This window comes from Pleurodeles waltl, chromosome 5 (assembly GCF_031143425.1).
Source record: "Pleurodeles waltl isolate 20211129_DDA chromosome 5, aPleWal1.hap1.20221129, whole genome shotgun sequence".
In the NCBI taxonomy this organism is placed as follows: domain Eukaryota; kingdom Metazoa; phylum Chordata; class Amphibia; order Caudata; family Salamandridae; genus Pleurodeles; species Pleurodeles waltl.
Window position 1 is genome coordinate 736,759,176 of NC_090444.1, and position 23,749 is coordinate 736,782,924.

At 45.0% G+C, this 23,749-nt stretch overlaps 1 protein-coding gene across 1 annotated transcript in view; it reads left to right on the forward strand.

Moving 5' to 3' along the window:
* TTC27 (tetratricopeptide repeat domain 27) overlaps positions 1-23,749 on the forward strand; it is a 1,165,789-nt gene that overhangs the window by 479,105 nt on the left and 662,935 nt on the right. The window contains exon 7 of the mRNA XM_069234695.1: positions 6,869-7,002. Coding sequence (XP_069090796.1) covers positions 6,869-7,002 — 134 coding nt within the window. The remainder of the gene's footprint in view (positions 1-6,868; positions 7,003-23,749) is intronic.

The following is a 23,749-nucleotide window of genomic DNA, read 5'->3' on the forward strand; positions in this document are numbered from 1 at the left end:
AGGCACACTAGTCTATACTTAGGAGTAGAGCTTCAATGGTATTGTCAGACATATATGTACTAGGGCATCACTTAGGGTACAGGTAATCGGTTATAGCTGATAATATGTAAGCTTGGATAATGGTACCATGGTGAAGGTTGTGTTATGGTTATGGCACGGATCAGTATAGCATAGGGATAGATGTGAAAGCGTATAAGTGGGGTAGGGTATAAGTAATAGTGTTTAGGTGGGAGTCACTAAGGGAAAGTTCGACATTGAGGCACTGAGCTCATAGGAATAGTTTATAGGTATGGCTTGTTGGCACCAAGTACTAGGCAGTGGTATATTACTAGAATATAGGTACGGGTGGGAGGCAGAGTATTGGCAGACTTACTATGGCATAGGTAGAAATGCTAGGTAATAAGCAGGGTTGGCGTTATTTGGATACAGGTAGAACTGGTAAGTGATAGAGGTACAAGGAATAGGGTATTGTAAAAGGTACAGGGAGGGGTAAAGGTAATCGGATATAGTTGGTAATGAGAGTACTAAGATATAGGTAGGTGTAGAGTTAATAAGGAACATGCAGTGTAAGAGCTGCTACAGTGGGTCTATAGATGGGGGGAGTAGTCATGGGAAACAGTGAAAGCCGAGATAGAGAAGAAAATAGTGGAATTGGTAGGGGAGTTGGAGAATTATAAAGAGGAGAGGAAAGAGGGAGAGGGCTGGACATCTGTATGATCTTGAAAACCGAGCAGGGGTTTATTTTGATGGGAAGAGCAATTTCCAAGATTAATTCGTTTGAAAACATTTGAGGAATCAGGTTTGCTTAGTTCAGTTTTTCTTCTGAATTACATAAACTGAAAAAATGTCTACAATACTTCTTCTGTTAACTGCTAGTCCTCCGGGCGATCCTCCCAAAAGGCAATTATAAAGCGATGACCCATTGCATGGATATGATGATTTGTCCTCTAACAAGTAAGGCACCTCAGGGAATAAGGCTTTCACTGCTGATACTTGATGTGATGCGCAATCCATGTGTTTGAATTCAAGGCTAACTCAATCGTTCATGTTTGTCAGTTTTAATATTTGCATACCATTAAATTTGGTAAAAGTAATAGGCACTATACAGTAGAAAAATGCGTTGCAAGTGCTTTTTAATAAAAAATGTTAACCCTTTTTAACAGAGTGCCAAATTCAAGGTTCACTTGAAATGCAATAAGGGATGTTCTTTGAATTAACTCTGATTGAGTGCATAACAATTAGTGTTTCATACTTACCTGTCTTTTAGAAGGAATCTCCTGTGCTACATTATTGCTACCGTTTTTGTTAAGGAAATAGACAGCCAAGTGTTTCAGAATGAATGAAGTAGATCTTGTATTTTATGAGCCTCAAATTGAAATACACTATCAAGAGGAGTTTTATCCTAAGAGACTTGTGTATGATCAACCTCTACTTTGGCCCACCTAAACCATATTTTCTTTTCAGGTTTCATTTAGTTTTTTTTGCTTCTCCATGCTAGTTGCATCTAGTTAGGAATGTTGATATAACTTCTCCTTCTTGTAAAAACCAACTCAGTATTGTCTGATGGTGACCCTTTAGTGCATTTTGTGACGTTCAAGTGGCAACTATTTCTCTTTCGAATTAACAGTTGGTGGTTCTGTCAAATGGGAGAGAAGTGCTTGCTTTCCAGTTCATCCCTTTCTGAGCTCTACTAGACTGTGATTAGTTGTGTACTAGCCAATTTGTGCTTGGTGTTAACAGGCTGTCACCTCTTCCCTTCATATAGGCAAGCAGATTGATATTTGCAGCATTCCTTAACTATGCAGTCAATAAAATGGTTCCATCGCTTTCCAAAAATGTATTCACTATGGTGCTGCAATGAAATTAAGAAAATTAATTTGTGTTCTTCTAAGAAAGGAAAACATGATCTAGAGTCACTGATCCCAAGTTCTTCACTTGGGTGAAGGTTGATAGATCGGGGAAAATAACGATTGTGGACATTTGTGAGTCACTGCTTCAGTAAACACAACTGTGAACCACTGCTGAAGAAAATGATAGAAGTAGATACATGTGTAGGTCTGCCACTGTCTATTATTGTCATTATGGAGATGGTTGTAATGTGTAGGTGTTTATACTTAATAAATTCCAATTCCACTCGCATGATATATATTTGCTTTTATAAGGCTGGAGCTGATCACACTGATTTGGGATGACAAACAGCTGCAAATATGATAGAGCATACTTACATTACGCTATCACAAAGGAGAGTTTGCTGTGCCCGGTTTAGAACAATATTTTATGCAATGCAATGCCCACTTTGCGGTCTTCTGATTACGCCCTATCCTTGGAATAACCAATTTGTTGGCAGAACAGGACAGCATTGGTTAGGGAATACTACAGATATCATTAGCAACGAATTTGCCCTTGGGAAGGTGATGTCTAAATCTAATAGGAGCTATAGACTTGTTCTGGTATGAACGTGCTTGTGTTTAATGCTCCGGCATGCGCTGCAAGCAAGTTCCTCTTAGTGCCATGTACAAGCTCTGGAATCTTGATACGAAACAACTCTATAATCTGAGAGTGGACGTGGAGTTGCATGCCAGAAAGCTGTGGAAGAAGGGGACAGGTAGAGATTTCAGACTCATTTTTTTTTTGCTGTTCTCGTCCATTGTGGATGTCTCTTAAATAAACACACATTACTGCACTTCAAGTGTCTGCATTGCACATATCACACTCCAGTGGCCCTAAACTGATGTACCGCCACACCATTTCCAATGGCATACATGCCAGACGCCACTGGCTGCCGTTAACCACCTGGCATGACACTGTCTTCTCAAACAGACGCTTAGGCAGGAGGTCGTCACGGTCATTTTGGAGATAGCTGAGCGAGAAATTCCAACATAACTGCATTGTTGGAGTAAGATAGTGATATTCCGGTTGACATTCGGTGGCTGTTTGCAGTAATGTTGTTGGTGGCAAAATGCAGAGTATCTTTGTGCTGGTTGCCCTGTTCTAGCCCTTCACAGAGTATCTTTGTGCAAGGTTGTTTTACATTACCCTGTGCCAGATCAAAGAGGAAGACCATGCTTCCCTGGGACTGCAAAGTAAGGTAGTCAGACATACTGAGGTGCTTTAGGGAGTACCTTGCTAGGAGAGCTGAGGTTACTCCTTAGGGCCACCACATTAGATGAGGTGTGCAAGAGAGTGGTGCTTTGGTACCATATGAAGTTATAGGAGGAAGGGCCACTTAAGGGAGCTTACTGAATTTGTCTCGATAAGTGGAGGTCTACGTAGGTGATGACTGGATCCTAAAGTTCTATGGATGCCCTTTACCAAAACATAGTGTGTGTATATATATATATATATATATATATATATATATATATGTATATATATATATACACACTCTACTATGTAATGGTGAACTATGCTGCTCTGGTATGAAATTAATGGTATTTCATGTGTGAAAATCAACATAAAAATAACTTCTGATCAGCCACACACAGAAGTCTTAGAACAGGAACTCCACCTGACACCCCAGCGTTTCTGTCAAACACTGGCAAAATGACGACTTCCAACCTAATTGACACTTGCCTATTCTACTTACAGAGCTGCTTCCGCTTAGTTCAAAGAATTCCCCTTGCTGTTTCTGTTCTCTCACTGTTGGCCTCACATATTTCCTTCCATTTCAGAGTATCTGCAAAGCCCGCACAACCCCTCTCACAGTTAATCATGCTCAACTTCTTTTGCACATAGTCCCACCTCCCAAACTAAGCAAGGTTATTATTGTCCTGCAGAGATGCTTCACAACCTTCCTCTACAGTTCTTGGATACCCTTGGGTTTATCATTCAGCAGATAATCCCAAGGAATGATTGATAAGGTCTTTATTAAGTTGCATCATATGTAGATTTAGCATATCTTCCTAAAGGACCTTGTGTCAAATATCTTCTATCGGGGTATGAAAGTGGTTGTGGGAGGAGCCCATTACTCTTTTGTAAGATGCTTTGAATGTGCACTCTTTTCTTCTGGTGGTTAGAGGAGTTGCGGTAACGAAACACCAAGAATTCTCTCTGCTCACAATTTTTGTCTTCGAAGCAGCTGCTAGATTGCTGTGGCCCAGTTCAAAAAATGATAATGCCTTTAGTGTCATGCCCTTCTGATTGAACTGTTGTTTAAAATTTCTTACCTTGTTCCGTATCAGAGGAGGCTCCACTTTCTCTTTCAGTGAAGCCAGCAATGTGTTTCTGTGCACCTTCCAGGATTCCCTACTTAGCACATTTTAGATGATTGTTTAACTTTGTCAGTATCGAACCCTTGGCTCTCTTATTTCCATAACGTATTCATAGCATCTCTTTAATCATTGATCTTTGTTATTCCAGACATGGCTTCTGTAATACAAGTGAGTCCCACACCTATCTAAATCTGTTTCAGTTGATCTATTAGAGGTGTTCTGGATTCCTTCTATGGCAGTTGATTTTAATTTTATTTCTGGGACTTTTGGTCTGTTGATAGAGGGTTGCATGATTAAGGGCTGTGAAATGTTGTTTTTAGGAACTTTTTGGGGTGATGGACACTTGGAGTTCAACTTGCATCCTTCTGATCTCAAATTTCTACGACTCCAGTGTGGCACATTCATGTGCCTTGTGGATACCTGCCCACAAGGGACCACAAATGGTTTCTCAAAAACTCCTCTGAGGGTTTAATTAGAAGTGTTTCATATAGGTCAGTGTCATCCCGGTCCGAATGGTTTGGGTACATGGGGTTTCTCTACACTTCTCCTTCTCATTCTTTTGTCACTACTTTACCTTCTTTTTGTTCTGTAGGTTTTCATCAACTGTTTTTATTGCTTGCTCTGAGCTTTTTGTTTTTCCACCATGCTGTTGAATTGGTTGCCTGCTTATGCCCTCCTTTCATAAATCTCTGCTCTTCTCCTGTATCTTAGTTTTTATACTTGACTCAGACTTTATTACGATAGATGGAAATGTATCCAGTATTCCTTTACACCATGTTGAAGTATGTTGAGTGCTGGGCTCTGACATTGTTTTGAATCTTATCAGGTGTGTTCCCGTTTGTGTTGTGTATCCTAATAAATTGAGCAGGTACTTGTCAAAATATAAATTTGCGATCCTGCTCGTAAATATTTTCTTTTGCCTTTTCAGGTTTGGGGTTGACTTACTTGGAGTACCCTTTACAATTCTTTTACTGGGTGCTGTGAATGGTGGCCCTAGTAAGGCGGGGTGCTGAAACAAATGTGTGTTCCAGAACAATGAAATTTCATGCAAAATTACCGCTCTCCCCTTAGCATGGCCTTCCTGTGCTACCTTGTGTACAAAAATAGGAAAACATGCCTTCTTCAATCGTGAGGCCTTATTTCGAAGCTTAATGTGTGCATTGCGGAGGCATCGCTCAGTCTCATTGTGCTTCTTGTGTGACTTATTTATTCATTAAAATTCCTTAAACTAATCTTAGTTTATTTCGTTCTTGTAAGTCATTGGGACATCTTTAGAGAATTATGATTGCTTCTTCGAGTGTGTTGTCTTGAATGTTTTTTAAGTGCACATTGTAAATCACCATTGAAATGGACCAAGTGTTAAGAACCTGTTATACTTATTCTGTTATCTCCTGTGGGTGGAGTATCAGCATGAACGGTACAAAAGCTTTAATATCCCGCGGCTTGTGAGCAGAAGGGAACCGTGTATTCAATAATCTCCTCAGGTGTGTGATGGAACGTGAGATGATAATATGATTGAGTTTGATAAACGCATAGGAAAAGGTTGATATAACCAATAATCTTTTGGATTAGTGTTTTGAGATGAGCTTCCGAAGTGAAGGTGACTGTAGAAGACTAATGTGTATGGTATGTAGGATTTTGGAAAAACAAAAATGTGAAGAGCATAAACATAATCAGTACGTACTGAGGTATACCAGTCAACTGGTTGAGCAAGAATTGGGGGTGAGACTGAGAGGAGATCCTTCTTTGGAATAGTGTGTGTGATGGTTACAGAGAACTGAAGTTATGCCTTGTTGTTTGAGTGAGTTATCTAAGGATAAACAAGATGGGCCTGTATACAGTATGGGTGCGAGGCTTGGGCTATGAAATTGAAGAGAAGTGTGAGCATGCAGCCCAGTAGCAAAGTTGTTCTTATAGGATCTAGGAGTCGAAGGGTGTAGTTACCTTCCGGTTATTGTAGTATTTCACTTAGGGCATGGAAAATGAGGACATTTTGTGACAATTGGCAAACAGCCCAGTTGGGTGGGGGAGTGGGTATGGACAATTTGTAAAACTTGATTCGCATGCGGAACAATGAAGTCGGTTCCGTTTTGAGATGCCGTGAATTGAATCGTTACTCACCTTTCAGATCACTTCGACATTCATCAGTGTCTAACTACAGTTAGGGCATTGGTGCTGCCACGCGTGCACATATAATCACATTAAAAACTCCCTAACATTTTCGTTTAAAAGATTTTAACTTCCTGACATTTTTATTATGTAAAATAGATGCAGCTAATCAACAAACGTCCTGAACCATTAACGAGGAAGCTGCATTGCGTTCCCCTTCCAGGAGCATGTGTTGGTTGGCCCCACTTGAATTGTTTCAGGCCATATGATTAAATGGTGCTAAGGAAGGGAAATGGAGATTGAGAGCAGAATGTGTCAGGACCATGTTTTTCCTTTACGTGCCAACGGTGAGAAGCACAGCGTACCCTTAAGGAGCACTTTCGTAATGAACAGCAGTCTTTATAGACGAGAACAGGATGTACGGTGAAAGTGCTTTTAATTTTTTGTGAATGATTATTGGGAACTGAACTTTGTTATATTTGCATTCTGTGCTCGAAATATGCCAAAGGCCGATTCATTAATTTTTAAATCTTTTTGCTTTCTTCTAGGTGCCCTCGGAAAGCGAACCCAGTTTCAAGAAAACTTTTTGGCTCAGCTGATTCTCGATGTCCAGCGCAAAGATGACGTCCTCAATCACAATGAGCTGACTCCAGCGCCTACTCCAGTGGACATGTTACCTAAGGTATTTATGCCAAAGCTATCTCTCTATGCAGGGGGTGGTGCTCTGTCCCAAAGAACTGCTCTGCAGGAGCAGCTTAGGAGAGATGCCTGTGAAAACCTCTGATTTCAAAACAAGCATTGGCAAAGTCAGTAGGTCTCACCTATGTAAGACCTGTTGGCTTTCCCAATATGTTTTAGTCATGTTACATCAGCTAGGCTGCCGTTCAGCATGGAGAAAGATAGTTGTTTAAAAGTGAGTGGTATGGAGTGTTGTAAAGTAGAATGTTGTGGGATAGAGTGAAGCCTTATGGAGTAGCGTAAAGAGGCGTGGAGTGGTATAGAATTGAGTAGCATGAAGTGGAGTGTCATGGAGTGGCGTCAAGTGGATTGGCATAGAGTGTTGTGGAGTGGTGTAGAGCAGAGTGGAGTGGCATAGAGGGTGTTGTGTAGAGTGTTGTGGAGTGGCGTAGAGCGGAGTAGATTGTTTTGGAGTGCAAAAGAGTTAATAACATAGAAGAGGGGGATGGCATAGAGTGGAGTGGCATAGAGTGTCAGAGTGATGTGGAGTGTCATAGAGTTGAGTAGTGTGTTGTAGAAAAGAGAGGACCAAAATTGCTTGAAGTGGCACAAAGGGAGTTGTGTAGAGAGTCAGAGAGTGGCGTGGAGTAGAGTTTCATAGAGTAGAGCGTCATATATTATAGTGTTGTAGAGTGGCCTAGAAGGATGTGGCGTAAAGTACAGTAGTGCAGAGTAGATTGACATAGAGTGCTGTGGCATAGGGTGCATTGGTTTTGAGTTAAATGGTGTGGAGTGGTGCAGTTTAGATTGTAGTGGCTCAGAGTGCAATGTCATAGAGTGGAGTAGTATAGGGTGGAGTGACAGGGTGGCGACCAGTGCACTGGCATAGAGTTCAGTGACTTGGAGTGCAGTGGAATAGAGTAGAGTGTTGCAGAGTAGAATACAGTGGCATAGAGTGTAATGGTTTTGGGTAAAGCAGCATAGAATGCAGTGGCATAGAGTAGAGTGCAGTGGTGCAGAGTACATTTGATTGGCTTAGAGTGGATTTGAGTGGAGTGCATAGCCGTAGACTGTAGTGGCGTGGAGTGCAGTAGAGTGGCATAGAGTCGTGTGGTACATAGTAGAATGGTGTAAAGTTCAGTGGCAGAGAGTTTAGTGTTGCAGAATATAGCGGTGTGGCATAGAGTGGAGCTGTGCAGAGTAGAGTGCAGTGGCTTACATTGGAGTGATGCAGAGTAAAGTATAGTGGCATATTGTGGCGTAGAGTACAGTGGTGCAGAGTAGAACAGAGTGGCATAGAGTACAATGATAAAGTGCAGTGGTGCACAGTGGTGCAGAGCAGATTGGCATAGAGTGCATTGGTTTTGAGTAAAGTGGTGTCTAGAGTGCATTGACAGAGTGCAGTGGTTAGAGTAGAGTGCAGTGGCATATAGTATAGTAGTACGGAATCGAGTAGAGTGGCGCAGCATAGATTGCATTGGCACAGAGTGGAGTGGCACAAAGTAGATTGTTTCAGAGTAGTGTGAAGTGGCGTAGAGTGCAGTGGTGCAGGGTAGAGTGCGTCGGTGTAGAGTGCAGTGGCATAGAGTGCAGGTTTGCAGAATGGAGTGGCATAGAGTGGGGCGGCGAAGAGTGCAGTGGTGCAAAGTAGAGTTGGGTAGAGTGATGTAGAGTAGGGAGGAAAAGAGTGAATTGGCATACAGTAGAGCACGTTACAAAGTGGCATAGCTTGGAGTGGTGCAGATTAGGGTGCAGTGGAGTGGTGCAGGGTAGAGCAGAGTGAGGTAAAGTGGGGTGTGCATGGTGTGGTAGTGCACCTCCATTACAGACAATGCATCTTCAATTGAAATGACTGTTACATTTGCAGACATACAGTTTTAGTGATAAAGGTATACAGTGCACAAACCATAATGTGTGAAAATGTAATCACCTAGTGTTTTGATTTGTTTTGATGTTATTCATATTTTGTTTCCACCACACTTCAGAATTACCCACGTAGCCAGCATCATTGTCATAAAGCCAATGGTAAGCAACAGGCGGAACACATTCTAGGGAACATTTCTGGATGTCCCCTAAATGTGATTAGCTGGGCTGTCTGGTAACCTTCACCTATAGTATTGCTGTGGGCAAGATGCAAATAAAATTCATGTAGGCCGGTTTGAGTACATCTTGAGGACGCTCAGGGCCTCCTCATTTCCCAAAGCACAGATCTTTGTGAATATATGTTACATTATGGGTGCCCAGTTCAGGTTCAGGAGGTTTGGATCCATATCAGGTTTTCAAGGTATCTGTATAAAATAAGTGTGCATAAATTCGATCTGATAAGGACTCATTTTCTTAGAAAATGGTTAGATTGAATATATGGCATTGAACTGGACCTACGTTGGGCACCCCTGTGGTGCAAGATAGTTGGGAAACATCTGAACTAGTCATGGGCACTTCTTAGTTTGTTCCAGTGTAAATCTCTCTCCATCAAGACCTTACTTTCATGTTTGTTCCTTCTTTTACAAAGGAGTGAGTACTTGACACAAGATGCCCGAATCAATGTTTTTCTTTGCATGAGCATTGCTGCAGGACTTTAGGCTTTAAATAAAGTTTGGCGGAGGAGCTTACGCCGTCACAAATGTGACGGATATGAAACTTGTAGTATGGCAGCCGAGATATCCGTCACGTTTGTGACGGAGTAACCCTCTACCAAACTCAAAATCAGGCCCATAGTCACTGAAGGTGTGATAGGCACTAGCATGTTACTCACTGTGTGGAGGATAACATTATGCCCCATTGAAAGCAATATTTGCAGACATTTCATGGAGTCATCAATTTTCAGTGTATTTGTTTCCAGATAAAGGACTAATGTGGCAGAGCATAGCTAAGTCTTTTAAAGTTTTATTTCTGTTAGCTTATCTCTTATTCTGGCTCTTTAGTTTCTCTACTTGTGTCTTTTTTCTCTAAACATCAGTTGTTCCAGAGGGATTCCTGGACACCTTTTTTAATTTGCCCCTAGGCGAAACTACTTTATTTAATCTGCCTGTTTCTGCACGCTTCATAGACTGGTGTTAGAGCTTGCCAATGACCAACACTAAACTTTGTACATAATCCACAGACATCAATTATTAGAAAGTAGAATTCTGTGGTGGGTGCCAGTGAATTTAAAAAAAAGATACTTGTACAGCGTGGTATTTGTTGTAGGGAAGAGTGAGTGAGATAGATTTATCTGTAAAAGATCGGTTTTCATGTGCAATAGCAAGTTGACTTGGTTGCAAGCAGACATAAGTAGCACATCCCTTTGCTGAGGTCCTTGACCAACAAACCATCTGCTTCGTTCGTAGTTGCAGCATGTGGGCGTGGTTTTGGGCAGATGAGTGCTATCAGGAACATTCAGAGATATAACATTGCAGTTTGTTGTTGAGAGATTCCATGGCCTTTTGGTACATGATCACAAGTTATTAAAACATGGAAACAGGTGTTCCCGTGCAGAGGAAGGTCCTTTTAAAAAATTGACTCGTCATCTTTCAGTTGCTTTTTGTAGTATTTGGGTTTAAAACCGATACCAATTATGCAAAATTGTTGTCCACAACGTGTTCCCATGTGGAAAAAATAAACCTTATGAAGTGATCCTGTCACAAAATGTACCACATTACATACATATTAATAAATAAAAACTGCTCATGATGTGGAAATGTTTAGCAGATGTGAGAAAAATATCAATAAGGGCAGCTGCATTGATAAGAATTAGCAGTCATTTGGTAAGGAGCTGAAACAGGGTGTTGAGTTTTACCTTGATTGTGGTGAGTCTCCCAGAGTTAAAAGGGGGCATGCTGCAAGCCAGAGCCAAGACGTCGGCCAGATGTAGAGTTAGCTTTTCAGGTTCGGGTAATGTAGCCATATTGACCTATCAAGGAATTCTTAAGCACTTCAGTATTTGTCAAAAATGTGCACTTTGCAAGATTATGCTCAAGTTCTTGCTCTTGTCAAAGGGAAGTGCAGAGGCTGTCACAGGTAATGATGATATTGAGTTGAAACTGAAAGTGAGTGATATAGTTGTGAAGATGAAACTTAACCTTGTGACCAGCACATTAATTCTTGTGTGGTTAACTCAGTGGTGGTTTGAGTTTCACTATGTTCTGTTATAGTGAAACAGCTAAGCAGGCAGTGAAAAGGGTGCCAGGGCTGGCCATGGGGGCCCCTGCACCTCGTCTCCGCCAGCTTTTACATGGCAGTGCAACCGCCATGTAAAAGCTGGCAAAGAGGGGTGTCGCAATTCCCAGGGTGCTGCCCTGGTGGATTGGGACCACTAGTCCTTCCAGTGGAGGGAAACTGGTGGTGCTGGCGGTCCGACTGTGGCCGAACCGCCACTGTCATAATGTTGTGGTCTGACTACTGCCAAATCGGTCGGACCACCGCTTTGGCGGGAGTCAGATGGGCACTGTGAGTGGTGGTTCTAGGACCACCAGACTCATAATGAGGGCCATAGTATCAAATGAGATGATTTGCTATGATGAAAGCAGCAAGGTGCTTTGATAAGGAGGTTTCAACCTGGGCGTGCACAGACTGGTTGTAGTGTGAAAAAATTGAGTTCAAGTTGTAGTGAGCAGTGATAAGTGGAAAAGTCAGTTACAGGGTTGTCTGATGGTCCTCTTGGTAGCTTCGAATTTTTTTTTGTATAGTTTTGAAGGAGTCTGCATTACCAGAGTGCATTAGGAGCAGAATCTCCCCCTGACAAATGAGAGTTGTTCAACAGTTGTTCAAAGCATTGAGGAGGTTCTCACAAATGGGCATGATTGAGAAGGTTTAGATCTCATGATGGTTGATTCCATAAGTGATAGCTCCTGTTGAGAGTGAGGAACATATGCATGTGATTGGCTCTCCATGATCTCTGCAGAACATTCACACGTACATACATCTTTTGCCAACAAATCAATGTCATTTTGAGTATGGTTGGTATAATTTACTACTGTGATACTAGTCTGCCATCATATAGATTTACATTTAGACTCTTCACCTCACAGCTAGTGTCACTCCATTTGAAGCATAGAGGTTCCAGCGCAAACCATTTGTTTTGGCAGCAGTGTTGCCTTCACCATGCATTGCATAGCTTTTTGTGGCTATAATGGTAGCCATATTGCCAGGATGACACAGCTTTGCAGTAACAGTGAGCAATATTTAGGGAGGTTTTTTTTCAAGAGGGAGAGATTGGTGAGCCGGTATGGATTTTTTAAAATTTAGGTAGGTAATCAGTGATACTATGTAGTTTGATCTACAAGAACACAGAAGGCAAGGGACAAATGTTTTTAGCAACCTATGAAAGTTCCCACAAATTTTTTTGTAGAAGTTGGTCAATGATAGTACCTGACCCTTTATGATATTGGGGTAGATATTGATATATTCTAATCCTTTTTTTTTTTCTTTCTTTCTATTTTTTTTTTTTTTTTTTTAATTCAGAAGCATGGTTAATCAAAGAAGGAAAAAATAAAATGAGTCCAAACGTGAAAATACATACATCGTTGTCGATGATAATGTTATACATTGCCCAGAATCCATATTTCTATAAACCTTAAAGGAGACACATTGAAAATGATCATACCAGTACATATATATAGAATTATAATAACAAATCAATTAAAAAATACATATCCATTTATACATTTAAATTGATCATAATCAATAGATATAAGCAGTTCCCACAGTCCACATTCCAGTAGCCCTCTAAAGCAATGTCATGAACATGATCTTTTTGAATTCAGATGTACTCAGGTACTGATGATATCCTAATACCATCTCCAGACTGATCCCCTAATCAATTAGTGGTGTTCCTGAAGTGAGCAGCTAACAAATTCTCCCTGCCTTACTCAGCATTTTCCTAGTCCACTCTGAAAACTAAGTAATTAGTTTAGTCCTCGACTTTTGTAACAACAATGATCGTGCTACTAACATTGAGATGTAAATCCATTTTTGGTGTCTTAATAATATCTCTTGCGAGGAATAGTAACTCAGTAATGCAAAGATGGGGTTGCGGGGAATGTGAATTGGTAGTTGATTTTCTAGCTATTGAAATATTGAAGCCCAGAAATGGCCCTATATGTTGCAGTGCCATACATTGTGAGACCCATTATTTGTAATATGCATAGATTTGCACCTAATACAGTTGCGTGGATATTCCGAATTGATTCTATTTACTACTTTTCATATCAATCAATCAATCAGTTTTTTGTAAAGCGTGGCTACTCACCCGTGAGGGTCTTAATGTGTTAGGGGTGGGAAGAGGCCTCATCTGAAGAGCCACATCTTGAGGTTCTTTGTGAAGATGGTGAGCGATGGGCTTTGTTTGAGGTGCAGGGGGAAGTTGTTCCAGCTCTTTGCTGCGATGTACGTGAAGTATCGTCCTCAGGTGGTGGTTTTACAAATGCGAGGGATGGTGGCCAGGGCCAGCGGGGCTGAGTGGTGGGATCTGGCGGGGGTGTAAAGCTTGCAAAAGTTAGCCCCCTGAGCCAAGAGAAATGTAATTAACCCCCCACCCCATTAACCGTGTTATGATGATGTCGTCCTTTCACCCACTTTTTTGTACAAAAACAAATTTTATTGTGTTTTTCTTACCAATACAAAGAAACCCATTAACATACTGTTCCTGGGAAGCATCAGTCCAGTTGGCATCTTGATGGTCTTGGTCCTCCCTCCTCCTTGAATGACACTCAGTAAGGAGCATTCAAATTAAATAAATGGGATAGGGTATGAAGAAGGGGGGACAGTGCTGGAGCTCAGCCATTCCCAAGAAACCATAACGACCCCTCCCCTCACCCATCGCCCTCCCTCTAGCAGTCGAGACTTCGAACCCAGCAACTATGTATATATCTAGCTGTCTGTGCATTGCTCCACAGCTGGGAGAAAGAGTTGCTAACCACAGATCTTTAGCAACCCAGCTCACATCAGTCTAGCCCTTCATGTTCTAAGTGTGTGTGCCTAAGGCAGATCCCCCTCCTCCGGTGCTACATGCCCAGGGGAACTCACAGGGGAAGAGCTCTTGGAATTTGGGTCTGGTTACTTTAAGCTATGCAGGATTGGCTCCCAAGCTCGAGCCATTTCTAACTTCCCTATTCCCCTCTTCCCCTACCTCAGGAGGACCACTCCATCATACTCTGCCCATCTCACTAACTCCTGCGGCAGGTGTTTACACTTGGGCCTGCCGGTGTCTTCCAGCATCTCGTTATTTCTTGTTTATCTAGTAGAAGGGCCAGGTCTTGGAATCTGCTGGTAGCCTTTGTGCTGGATGTTTGAGGGAACCAGTTTAGTAAGCAGTGCTTTAGGGATGCAGGGACTTATCTCTCAACGGCGTCCAATAGCACTCTTGTCCCCTCCTCCCAATAGGGGCGCAGTACAGTGCAGGCCCATAGCATATGCAAGAAGTCCACCCCTTCCCTGAAGCATCTAGGGAAAGCCGCATCCATGGTGTGATAAAATCTGTTTATGTTCCCTGGGGCGAGGTATGCCTGGTGTAGAATATAGAAATTAATCAATTTGAACCTAGCTTTCCTAGAAACCCTAGGCATTCTGTCTAGAATTGCCTCCCAGACCTTATCCATTACAGTGGTTCCCAGGTCTTCTTCCCACGGGGATCACATCCTCTCCAGTGGTTGGAATATATCTCCCCGGATAGCCCTATAGAGGAACGAGACTGCCTCGAAGGTGGCCAAAGATAGCGCCATGTATTAGCAGCTTCTAAGTAGCTGAGGCTCGGTGGTTCCGGTCTGCCATTGTTTACAGAGGGCTGTCGTCACTGCTCGGTGCAATAAACAATGTTGGTGCGCGATATGAAAATCTCTGCAGAATTCCTCAAAATGCAGCAACTCCACTTCGTGTTACAAATTGCCAGCTTTGGTCGCTCCCGCATCTTTTCAATCCTGCACCCCCCCACCACTAGACCCCTCCATGGGTTAGAACTGTCAGCATTTTCAATGGAATTTTCGGGGAGTAGGGAGCACCCATACTCCTAAGACCACAGAGCCAGCACTTCAGCATTATCATTAATTCCTGTGGTCTGTCCGTCAGCGACTGCTCCACTCTCAGTAGCATTCGGATGAGGTTTCCCCACTCAGGGACCACAGGGCCTACCGACCTCCCCAGGGTCTGTCTTCCCACCAACCACTGGATGTACCACTACAGTCGTGCTGCGATGTAGTATGCATCGAATTCTGGAGCTGCCAGGCACTGCATTTTTGCTAATGCCACTCACCTGCGACAATGCCACTATATAAATGCTGTGATGAGTGAGTCTACTTCTTGGAATTGTGCCCAAGGGATCCAGACAAGGAGTGCCACAAAGAAATACAGAAGGTGCGGGTGAGCCACCATCTTCAGCAGGGCCACCTGTCCTGCTGCCAACAATGGTAACATCTGCCAGAAGTCTATCTGTGGCTTCAACTTCCTCATCGCCAGGCCCAGCTTGTCATCATACAGGTCAGTGGAATCATGGAAGATTGTGACCCCTAAGTAGGGCAAGCATCGGGATTCCCACCAAAGGGTCGCTAGGACTCCAGGTGCTGCACGTCCTGCTATATTGGGGAATAGTTGTATTTTCTTCCAGTCGACCCTCAGACCTGACATCCTCCCGAATTAATCCAATAAGTGCTTGGCACCCTCAAGGTCATCCTCTGTACCTTTACGGAATAGCAGCAAGTCGTCTGCAGAGAGCGTGATATAGTGAGAGAGCTCCCCTATCTGTAGTCCCTGACATAGCCACCGGTTCTGGCCAAGCTGGCGAGGGTTTCCATAGCCAGCACAAAGGCGAAAGTCCTCTTTTATCCACTTATTGGGATTTTTGTGAAAGACACGTACTTTATCTATACATGGAAAGTATTTTTTCAAGCTCTCTAAATTCCTTAAAACTGGATGTTCAGCTAGCGTCATAATCAATTCTTTATTCCTATATACCATAATAGGATCTATGACTTTTAGAGCAGTATATATGGCGTTATATGACCATTTTAACTAATGATTATCCATGGGGTTGAACTACCAATTTAGGACCAGAATTTTCCATTTATCTATCGCCTGTTGTGAAATTCATCATTTTTATACAAGGCACTATCCCTCCACCTGGTTATAGTGGCCTGATATATTTCACCTGCATAACCCCACTCTATCCAGGCAAGTTGCCAAGTTAACATAGATAATGAAATAGCATCTGCAATATTGGGCTTTCCTTTTCAATAACCACTGTAATATATTTACATCGTACTCTCTTGGTGGGGAGGGATGTTATGAATCTTAAAATAACTTTATTATTATTGTCTTTCAACATAATGTTCTTCAGATCATTTTCAAAATACTTACAAATTCTATGCACCCTTCTGAATCTAAGTGCATATTGTCTAAAGTGTGAATATAATGTTTTTAAGGGGTTCTAAACCTCCTTCCACACATCTATATGAAGTGCTTAGAGACAGTCTATCTTCAGAATCTCGCTATAAGAAAAGTGAAGACACAGATTCTTTAAAAAGGTTGTGTTAGAAATGGGGTCTTTGGTTGACAGTCAGGTTACCCCCTGTTCAAGCAAGGACCCTCACTTTAGTCAGGGTAAAAGAGAATCACCCTCAGCTAACCCCTGCTTACCCCCTTGGTAGCTTGGCAGAGCAGTAGGCTTAACTTCAGAGCGCTAGGTGTAAAGTATTTGTACCAACACACACAGTAACTTCATGTAAACACTACAAAATGACACAACACCGGTTTAGAAAAATAGGAAATATTTATCTAAACCAAACAAGACCAAAACGACAAAAATCCGACATACACAAGTCAAGTTATGAATTTTTAAAGATTAAACTCAAAAATAGCGCTTAGAAACAAAAATGCTTCGATGAGATGTTAACACGGCGTCCTTACGGAGTCGTTCCCAACAAGCCGACACTAGCGGTGCCGGACACGGAGTCGTGTAGACCCCCAAGTACAGTACCTTTGGTGAAGAGTGAAAACAAGCCGATGCGCAAAGTCGGGAATCGCGGCATCTGTGCGAAACGTTGAATCCGTGCACTTCGAGCGGCGTCGGTCACGACGTGGTGCGGCGACTTCCACGGAGTTGCGGACTTCAGCGGGGCTGCTGCGGAGTCGGGCATGCGAAGAGCGTTGCGTTCCAGCGAAGGTCACGGCGTCAGGTGCAGGCGGCGTTACCGGATTCAGCAGTGGCGTCGGTCCAAAGTCGATTTCCTTGGATTCCACCAGCTTTCCTTTCAAGGGCCCAGGCACTGTATAGGGCACCACTTGTCGGGGCAGGAGTCTCTCCAGAGACTCCAGGTGCTGGCAGAGAGAAGTCTTTGCTGTCCCTGAGACTTCAAACAACAGGAGGCAAGCTCTAACTCAAGCCCTTGGAGATTTCTTCACAAGATGGAAGGCACACAAAGTCCAGTCTTTGCCCTCTTACTCTGGCAGAAGCAGCACTGCAGGAAAGCTCCACAAAGCACAGACAGGGCCGCACTTCTTCCTCAGCTATCAGCTCTTCTCCAGGCAGAGGTTCCTCTTGGTTCCAGAAGTGTTTCTAAAGTCTGTAGATTTGGGTGCCCTTCTTATACCCATTTTAGTCTTTGAAGTCACCTTTCTTCAAAGGGGACTCACACCTACTTGTGAAATCCTGCCTTGCCCAGGCAAGGCCTCAGACACACACCAGGGGGTTGGAGCCCGTATTGTCAGAGGCAGGCACAGTCCTTTCAGATGAGTGACCACTCCACCCCTCCCTCCTAGCAGAGATGGCTAATCAGGAAATGCAGGTTACACCCCAGCCCCCTTTGTGTCACTGTCTAGTGCGAGGTGAAAAACAACCCAACTGTCAAACTGACCCAGACAGGGAATCCACAACCAAGGCAGAGTCAAAGAATGGTTTAAGCAAGAAAATGCTCACTTTCTAAAAGTGGCATTTTCAAACGCACAATCTTAAAATCAACTTTACTAAAAGATGTATTTTTTAATTGTGAGTTCAGGGACCCCAAACTCCACATGTCCATCTACTCTCTAGGGGAATCTACACTTTAATCATATTTAAAGGTAGCCCCCATATTATCCTATTAGAGAGACAGGCCTTGCAACAGTGAAAAACGAAATTGGCAGTATTTCACTGTCAGGACATATAAACCACATTACTATATGTCCTACCTTATCCATACACTGCACCCTGCCATTGGAGCTACCTAGGGCCTACCTTAGGGGTGCCTTACATGTAAGAAAAGGGAAGGTTTAGGCCTGGCAAGTGGGTACACTTGCCAAGTCGAATTTACAGTGTAAAAATACACTTATAGACACTGCAGTGGCAGGTCTGAGACATGATTACAGGGTTACTTGTGTGGGTGGCACAACCAGTGCTGCAGGCCCACTAGTAACATTTGATTTACAGGCCCTGGGCACCCCTAGTGCACTTTACTAGGGACTTAACAGTAAAACAAATATGCCAATCATGGAGAACCAATTACGTACACATTTTAAACAGGAGCACTTGCACTTTAGCACTGGTTAGCAGTGGTAAAGTGCCCAGAGTAACAAAAACAGTAAAATCAGAGTCCAGCACACATCAACAACCTGGGGAACAGAGGCAAAAAGTTAAGGGAGACCACGCCAAGGATGAAAAGTCTAACACGTGTCCCCCCCAGCTAAAAGTGGGGAGCAACTACCCAACCTCATGGGAGTTCTCATCACTAAGGGGAAGAACCTGGACAGACCATCAGCATTGGCGTGCTCTGTACCAGGACGATGTTCCACCGTAAAGTCCATCCCCTGTAGGGAAATGGACCACCTCAACAGTTTTGGATTCTCACCCCTCATCTGCATTAACCATCTGAGGGGCCTGTGGTCGGTCTGAACTCGGAAGTGAGTCCCAAACAAGTAGGGTCTTAGCTTCTTCAGTGCCCAGACCACAGCAAACGCTTCGCGTTCTATGGCACTCCACCTACGTTCCCTGGGTAGTAACCTCCTGCTAATGAAGGCTACGGGTTGATCTAGGCCCTCTTCATTAAGCTGTGAGAGTACTGCTCCAATACCATGCTCTGAGGCGTCTGTTTGCACAACAAACTCCTTGGAGTAGTCAGGTGCCTGCAGCACAGGTGCTGTGCACATGGCAGCCTTCAGGGCATCAAAAGTGTTCTGGCAAGTCTCTGTCCAGATCACTTTCTTGGGTTGCTTCTTAGAAGTCAACTCAGTTAAGGGGGTAACAACGGTACCATATCCCTTAACAAACCTCCAGTAATATCCTGTGAGACCTAAAAAGGCTCTAACTTCAGTCTGGGTCTAGGGAGGCTCCCAAGCCAGAATCGTGTCAATCTTAGGCTGTAGGGGTGCCACCTGGCCACTCCCCACCTGGTGTCCTAAGTACACCACAGAACCCTGCCCTATTTGGCACTTGCTCGCCTTAATTGTGAGGCCTGCCTTCTGCAGGGCCTCTAACACTCTCCAGAGGTGTTGCAGGTGTTCCTCCCATGTGGAACTAAACACAGCAATGTCATCCAGGTAGGCGGCACTGAACTCATCCAGTCCTGCCAACACCTGGTTGACCAACTTCTGAAAGGTGGCAGGTGCATTCTTCATCCCAAAGGGCATCACATTGAAGTGGAAGTGCCCATCTGGGGTAGAGAATGCTGACCTCTCCTTTGCCCCCTCAGTTAAGGCAATCTGCCAGTACCCAGATGTTAAATCAAACGTACTGAGGTACTTGGCAGCTCCTAACCGATCAATGAGCTCATCAGCTCGGGGGATGGAGTGTGCGTCAGTCTTGCTGACCGCATTGAGACCCCGGTAGTCCACACAGAACCTAAGCTCTGGAGTGGCACCAGGAGCAGCAGCCTTTGGGACCAATACCACTGGGCTGGCCCAAGGACTGCTGGAGTGCTCAATGACCCCTAGGGTTAACATTTTGGAGACTTCCTCCTTAATGCAAGCCCTGACCCTGTCAGTCACACTGTAAACCTTATGTTTAACAGGTGTACTGTCCCCAGTGTCCACATCATGTGTGCACAGGTGTGTGACTCCTGGGATCAGGGAAAACAGCGAGGCGAACTGTCCCAGCACGTGGCGACAGTCCCTCTGTTGTACCTCAGTCAGGGAGGGGGAGAGGATCACTCCCTCCACAGACCCATCTTTCTCTCCTGCAGACAGGAGGTCAGGAAGAGGCTCACTCTCTTCCTCCACCCCGTCATCTGTCGCTAGGAGCATGGATAGCTCAGTTCGCTCAAAGTGTGGTTTGAGGCGGTTGACATGTAGGACCCTCAAAGGGTTCCTGGTGGATTGCAAGTTTACCAGATAGGTGACCTCGCTCTTTCTTTCCACCACCTCAAAAGGCCCAGTCCACTTATCTTGGAGAGCCCTAGGCTCCACTGGTGCCATGACCCCCACTTTTTGTCCAGGCTGAAACTCAACCAGAGTGGCATTCTGGTCGTACCACCGTTTTATATCCTCCTAGCTTGCTTCCAGGTTCTCCTGAGCGAGACTCCTGAAGCGGGCAGTCTGGTTTCTTAGTGCCAGCATGTAGCTAAATACATCCTGGGGTGGTTTACTAGGAGCTTTCTCCAAAGCCTCCTTCACCAGACTGAGCGGTCCCCTTAAAGGGTGGCCATAGATGAGCTCAAAGGGGCTAAAGCCAAGTCCCTTTTGAGGCACCTCCCTGTAAGCGAACAGAAGGCATGGCAAGAGGACGTCCCACTTACGCCTCAAGGGCTCTGTCAGGCCCTGAATCATGCCTTTCAAGGTGCGGTTGAATCTCTCAACCAGACCATTACTTTGGAGGTGGTAAGGGGTGGTGAACTTGTAGGTTACCCCACACACCTTCCACAGAGACTTCATATAAGTGGATATGAAGTTTGTACTTCTATCAGATACCACCTCCTTGGGGAACCCCATGCGGGTGAAAACTCCCATCAAGGCACGTCCCACCACGGGGGCAGTGACCGTCCTTAGAGGAATGGCTTCTGGGTACCGTGTGGCATGTTCCACCAAGACCAGGATGAACCTGTTGCCCATGGCTGTCTTGGGGTCCAGAGGCCCCACAATGTCAATCCTACCCGTTCAAAGGGAGTACTGACTACAGGTAAAGGTTGGAGGGGAGCTTTGCATTTCCCCCCATTCTTGCCACTTGCCTGACCAGTCTGACAAAAGACCTACAATAAGCAGCTGACTGCTTGTGCATCAAGGGCCAGTAAAAGTGGGAGACAAGCCTCTTATAGGTCTTGTCCTGCCCTAGATGTCCTGCCAACGGCACATCATGAGCCAAACCCAGTAGGAAGGCCCTGAAGCACTGGGGTACCACCAGCATACGAGCTGACCCAGGCTCAGGAACCTTAGGCTCACCATACAGGAGGCCATCCTCCCAATAAATCAGCTGAGTACCTGGCGCCTCGCCAGCCGCCTGGGCTGCAGCCTGCTGCCGTAGCCCCTCAAGAGTAGGACACTCCTTCTGTGCTGTGCAGAATGCTTCCCTGGTGGGTCCCCCTTCCTGCTGCCACTGCGACAGCTCAGGGACCTCCCCCAGTTCAGCCACCTGTTCCCCTGTAGGCTCCGGGGCATCACCCTCAGGCTCTGCCTCCTCCCGGACCGTGGGAACTTCTGGGGCCGGTTTCCCACGCCCCCTGCCCTTCCTCTTCTTGGCGGTCCCCTGGGCCACTGTTTCAGGCTCCAGGGGCTCTTGACTACCCTGATTGGCTGCCATAGACCGGGTGGATACGCATACCCACCCAGGCTGACCCAACATCTCCAAGTGAGACCTGTGTTCCACCTCCTTCCAAGGGGAATCCTCCAGGTCGTTACCTACCAAACAATCAACAGGCATGGTTGGACTCACAGCTACTTTCCAGGAACCTGAGACCCCCCCCCCCCATTCAAAGGGAACCTGCGCCACTCTGCAGAGGCGCTCAGAGTTGTCTACCGCAACTACTTGGTGAAGTACCTGGGGATCAATCTGCTCTTCAGACACCAGGTGACTCCTCACTGTAGTCACACTGGCTCCTGTGTCTCTCAGAGCCTCTACCCTCTGTCCATTGATGGTCACCCATTGCCTGTACTTCTTAGTGTTATCAGGCACTAGGTTTCTCTGGACCATCTCACTGTCCCCTAGTTAGACAAGGGTCATTTCTGCTGGTTCCCACCCACCTGAAACCAACTCCTCTCCAAGCGCTACACTGGCCAAACCCTGGGACGGTGCACCAGTGGGTGCCGGTGTACTTTTGGGGCATTTGGGGTCCCCCCTCACATGACCCACCTGGTCACATGCATAGCACTTACGTGGGGGACCACCTGCCACTGGCTTCCCTTTTGACAACCATGGCTTTTTTTCACTGGGGGGTTGGGAATCCTTACCCTGGGAATCAGTTTGGGGCCCTTTAGAGAACTCCCCCTTCTGAGGGGGACCCTGCCCACCCTTGGCGTGGTCTCCCCCATACCTCTTTTGGACCCTGGTGCTCTCCCAGCGGTCCGCTTCCTGCGCAAGCTTCCTGGGGTCAGTCAGCTTGCTGTCAATGAGGTGCTGGCGCAGCTCTGGAAAACATAAACTGTACAAGTGCTCCCAAGCAATTAAATTGTAAAGCCCCTCATACGTGTTTACCTTACTGCCCTTCACCCAACCATCCAGTGACCTACAAAAAGAATCAACACATTCTAACCATGTTTGGGATTCCTTTCTCTTGTAGGATCTAAACTTCTCCTTGTACTGCTCAGGGGTGAGACCATACCTGGTGAGTAAGGCCTCCTTCATGACAGGGTAGGTGAGACTCTGAGCATCCCCTAAGGCCGTCAGTGTGTCCCTCCCCTCCGCCTCAAAATGCTTCCACAGGGCTGCCCCCCAATGAGCTTCAGGGACCAGGTTCATGTGGAGAGCTGACTCATAACCCTTGAACCACAAGTAGATATCATCCTCCCTCTCATAATCCCTCACAAGGTCTTTTGGGATGTGTGTACCCTTCTCTCCGGCTGCACAGTAGGATTGCTGCCACCATCCCTACTGGACTGGCTCCTCTGATCTAACTCCTTTATGTTAAGCTCATGAGCCAGATGCATCTTCCTTTCCTCAAGGACTGCTCTTCTCTCATCCCTTTCTTTCTCCAGATTGAGCTTCTGCAGCTCCAATTGGTATGCCCTCTCTGCCTGTCTGTACTGCAACTCCTCAGGTGTCAGACCCTTGGATGAGACACTGCTACCTGCCCTGGAGACCTTCTCCCTGGACATAACAGGCCCACCCACAATACCATTGTGTGCTGAACACTCTTCCTCATCCGCCTCATCCTCCTCATCTCCCTCATCCTCTGTGTGCCCTTCAGTGCTCTTGGCTGTCACCCAGGCCCTCAGCGCCTTTTGCGACTCCTCCTTCCTGGATGAGCTCTTAATGGGACAGTCAAAACTTTTACAGAACTGCTTCAACTGAGCTTTGGTATAACTCTCCAATTTCTCAACGTCAAAGTCAGCTCCAACTGATGCATCTCCAAGTAGAGACATGATGAAAGGTAAAAAGAGTGCAAAGTTCCAAATGCAGAAACAAGTTCCCAAATGAAGTTCAAAGTCAATCAAGGATCAGCGAAAAAGAACAAAGTGGACGTAGGGAAAAATCCACAAAAAGAGAAAAAGCAAAAATCTCAAGACAAGCAGTATGTGGTCACGTAGTGGTCTGAACTCAAACAGTAGTGTACACTTAATTACTGTATGTCAAGTACAAATACAAGTCCAATTCGCCAACCGCTTATCACCAATGTTAGAAATGGGGTCTTTGGTTGACAGTCAGGTTACCCCCTGTTCAAGCA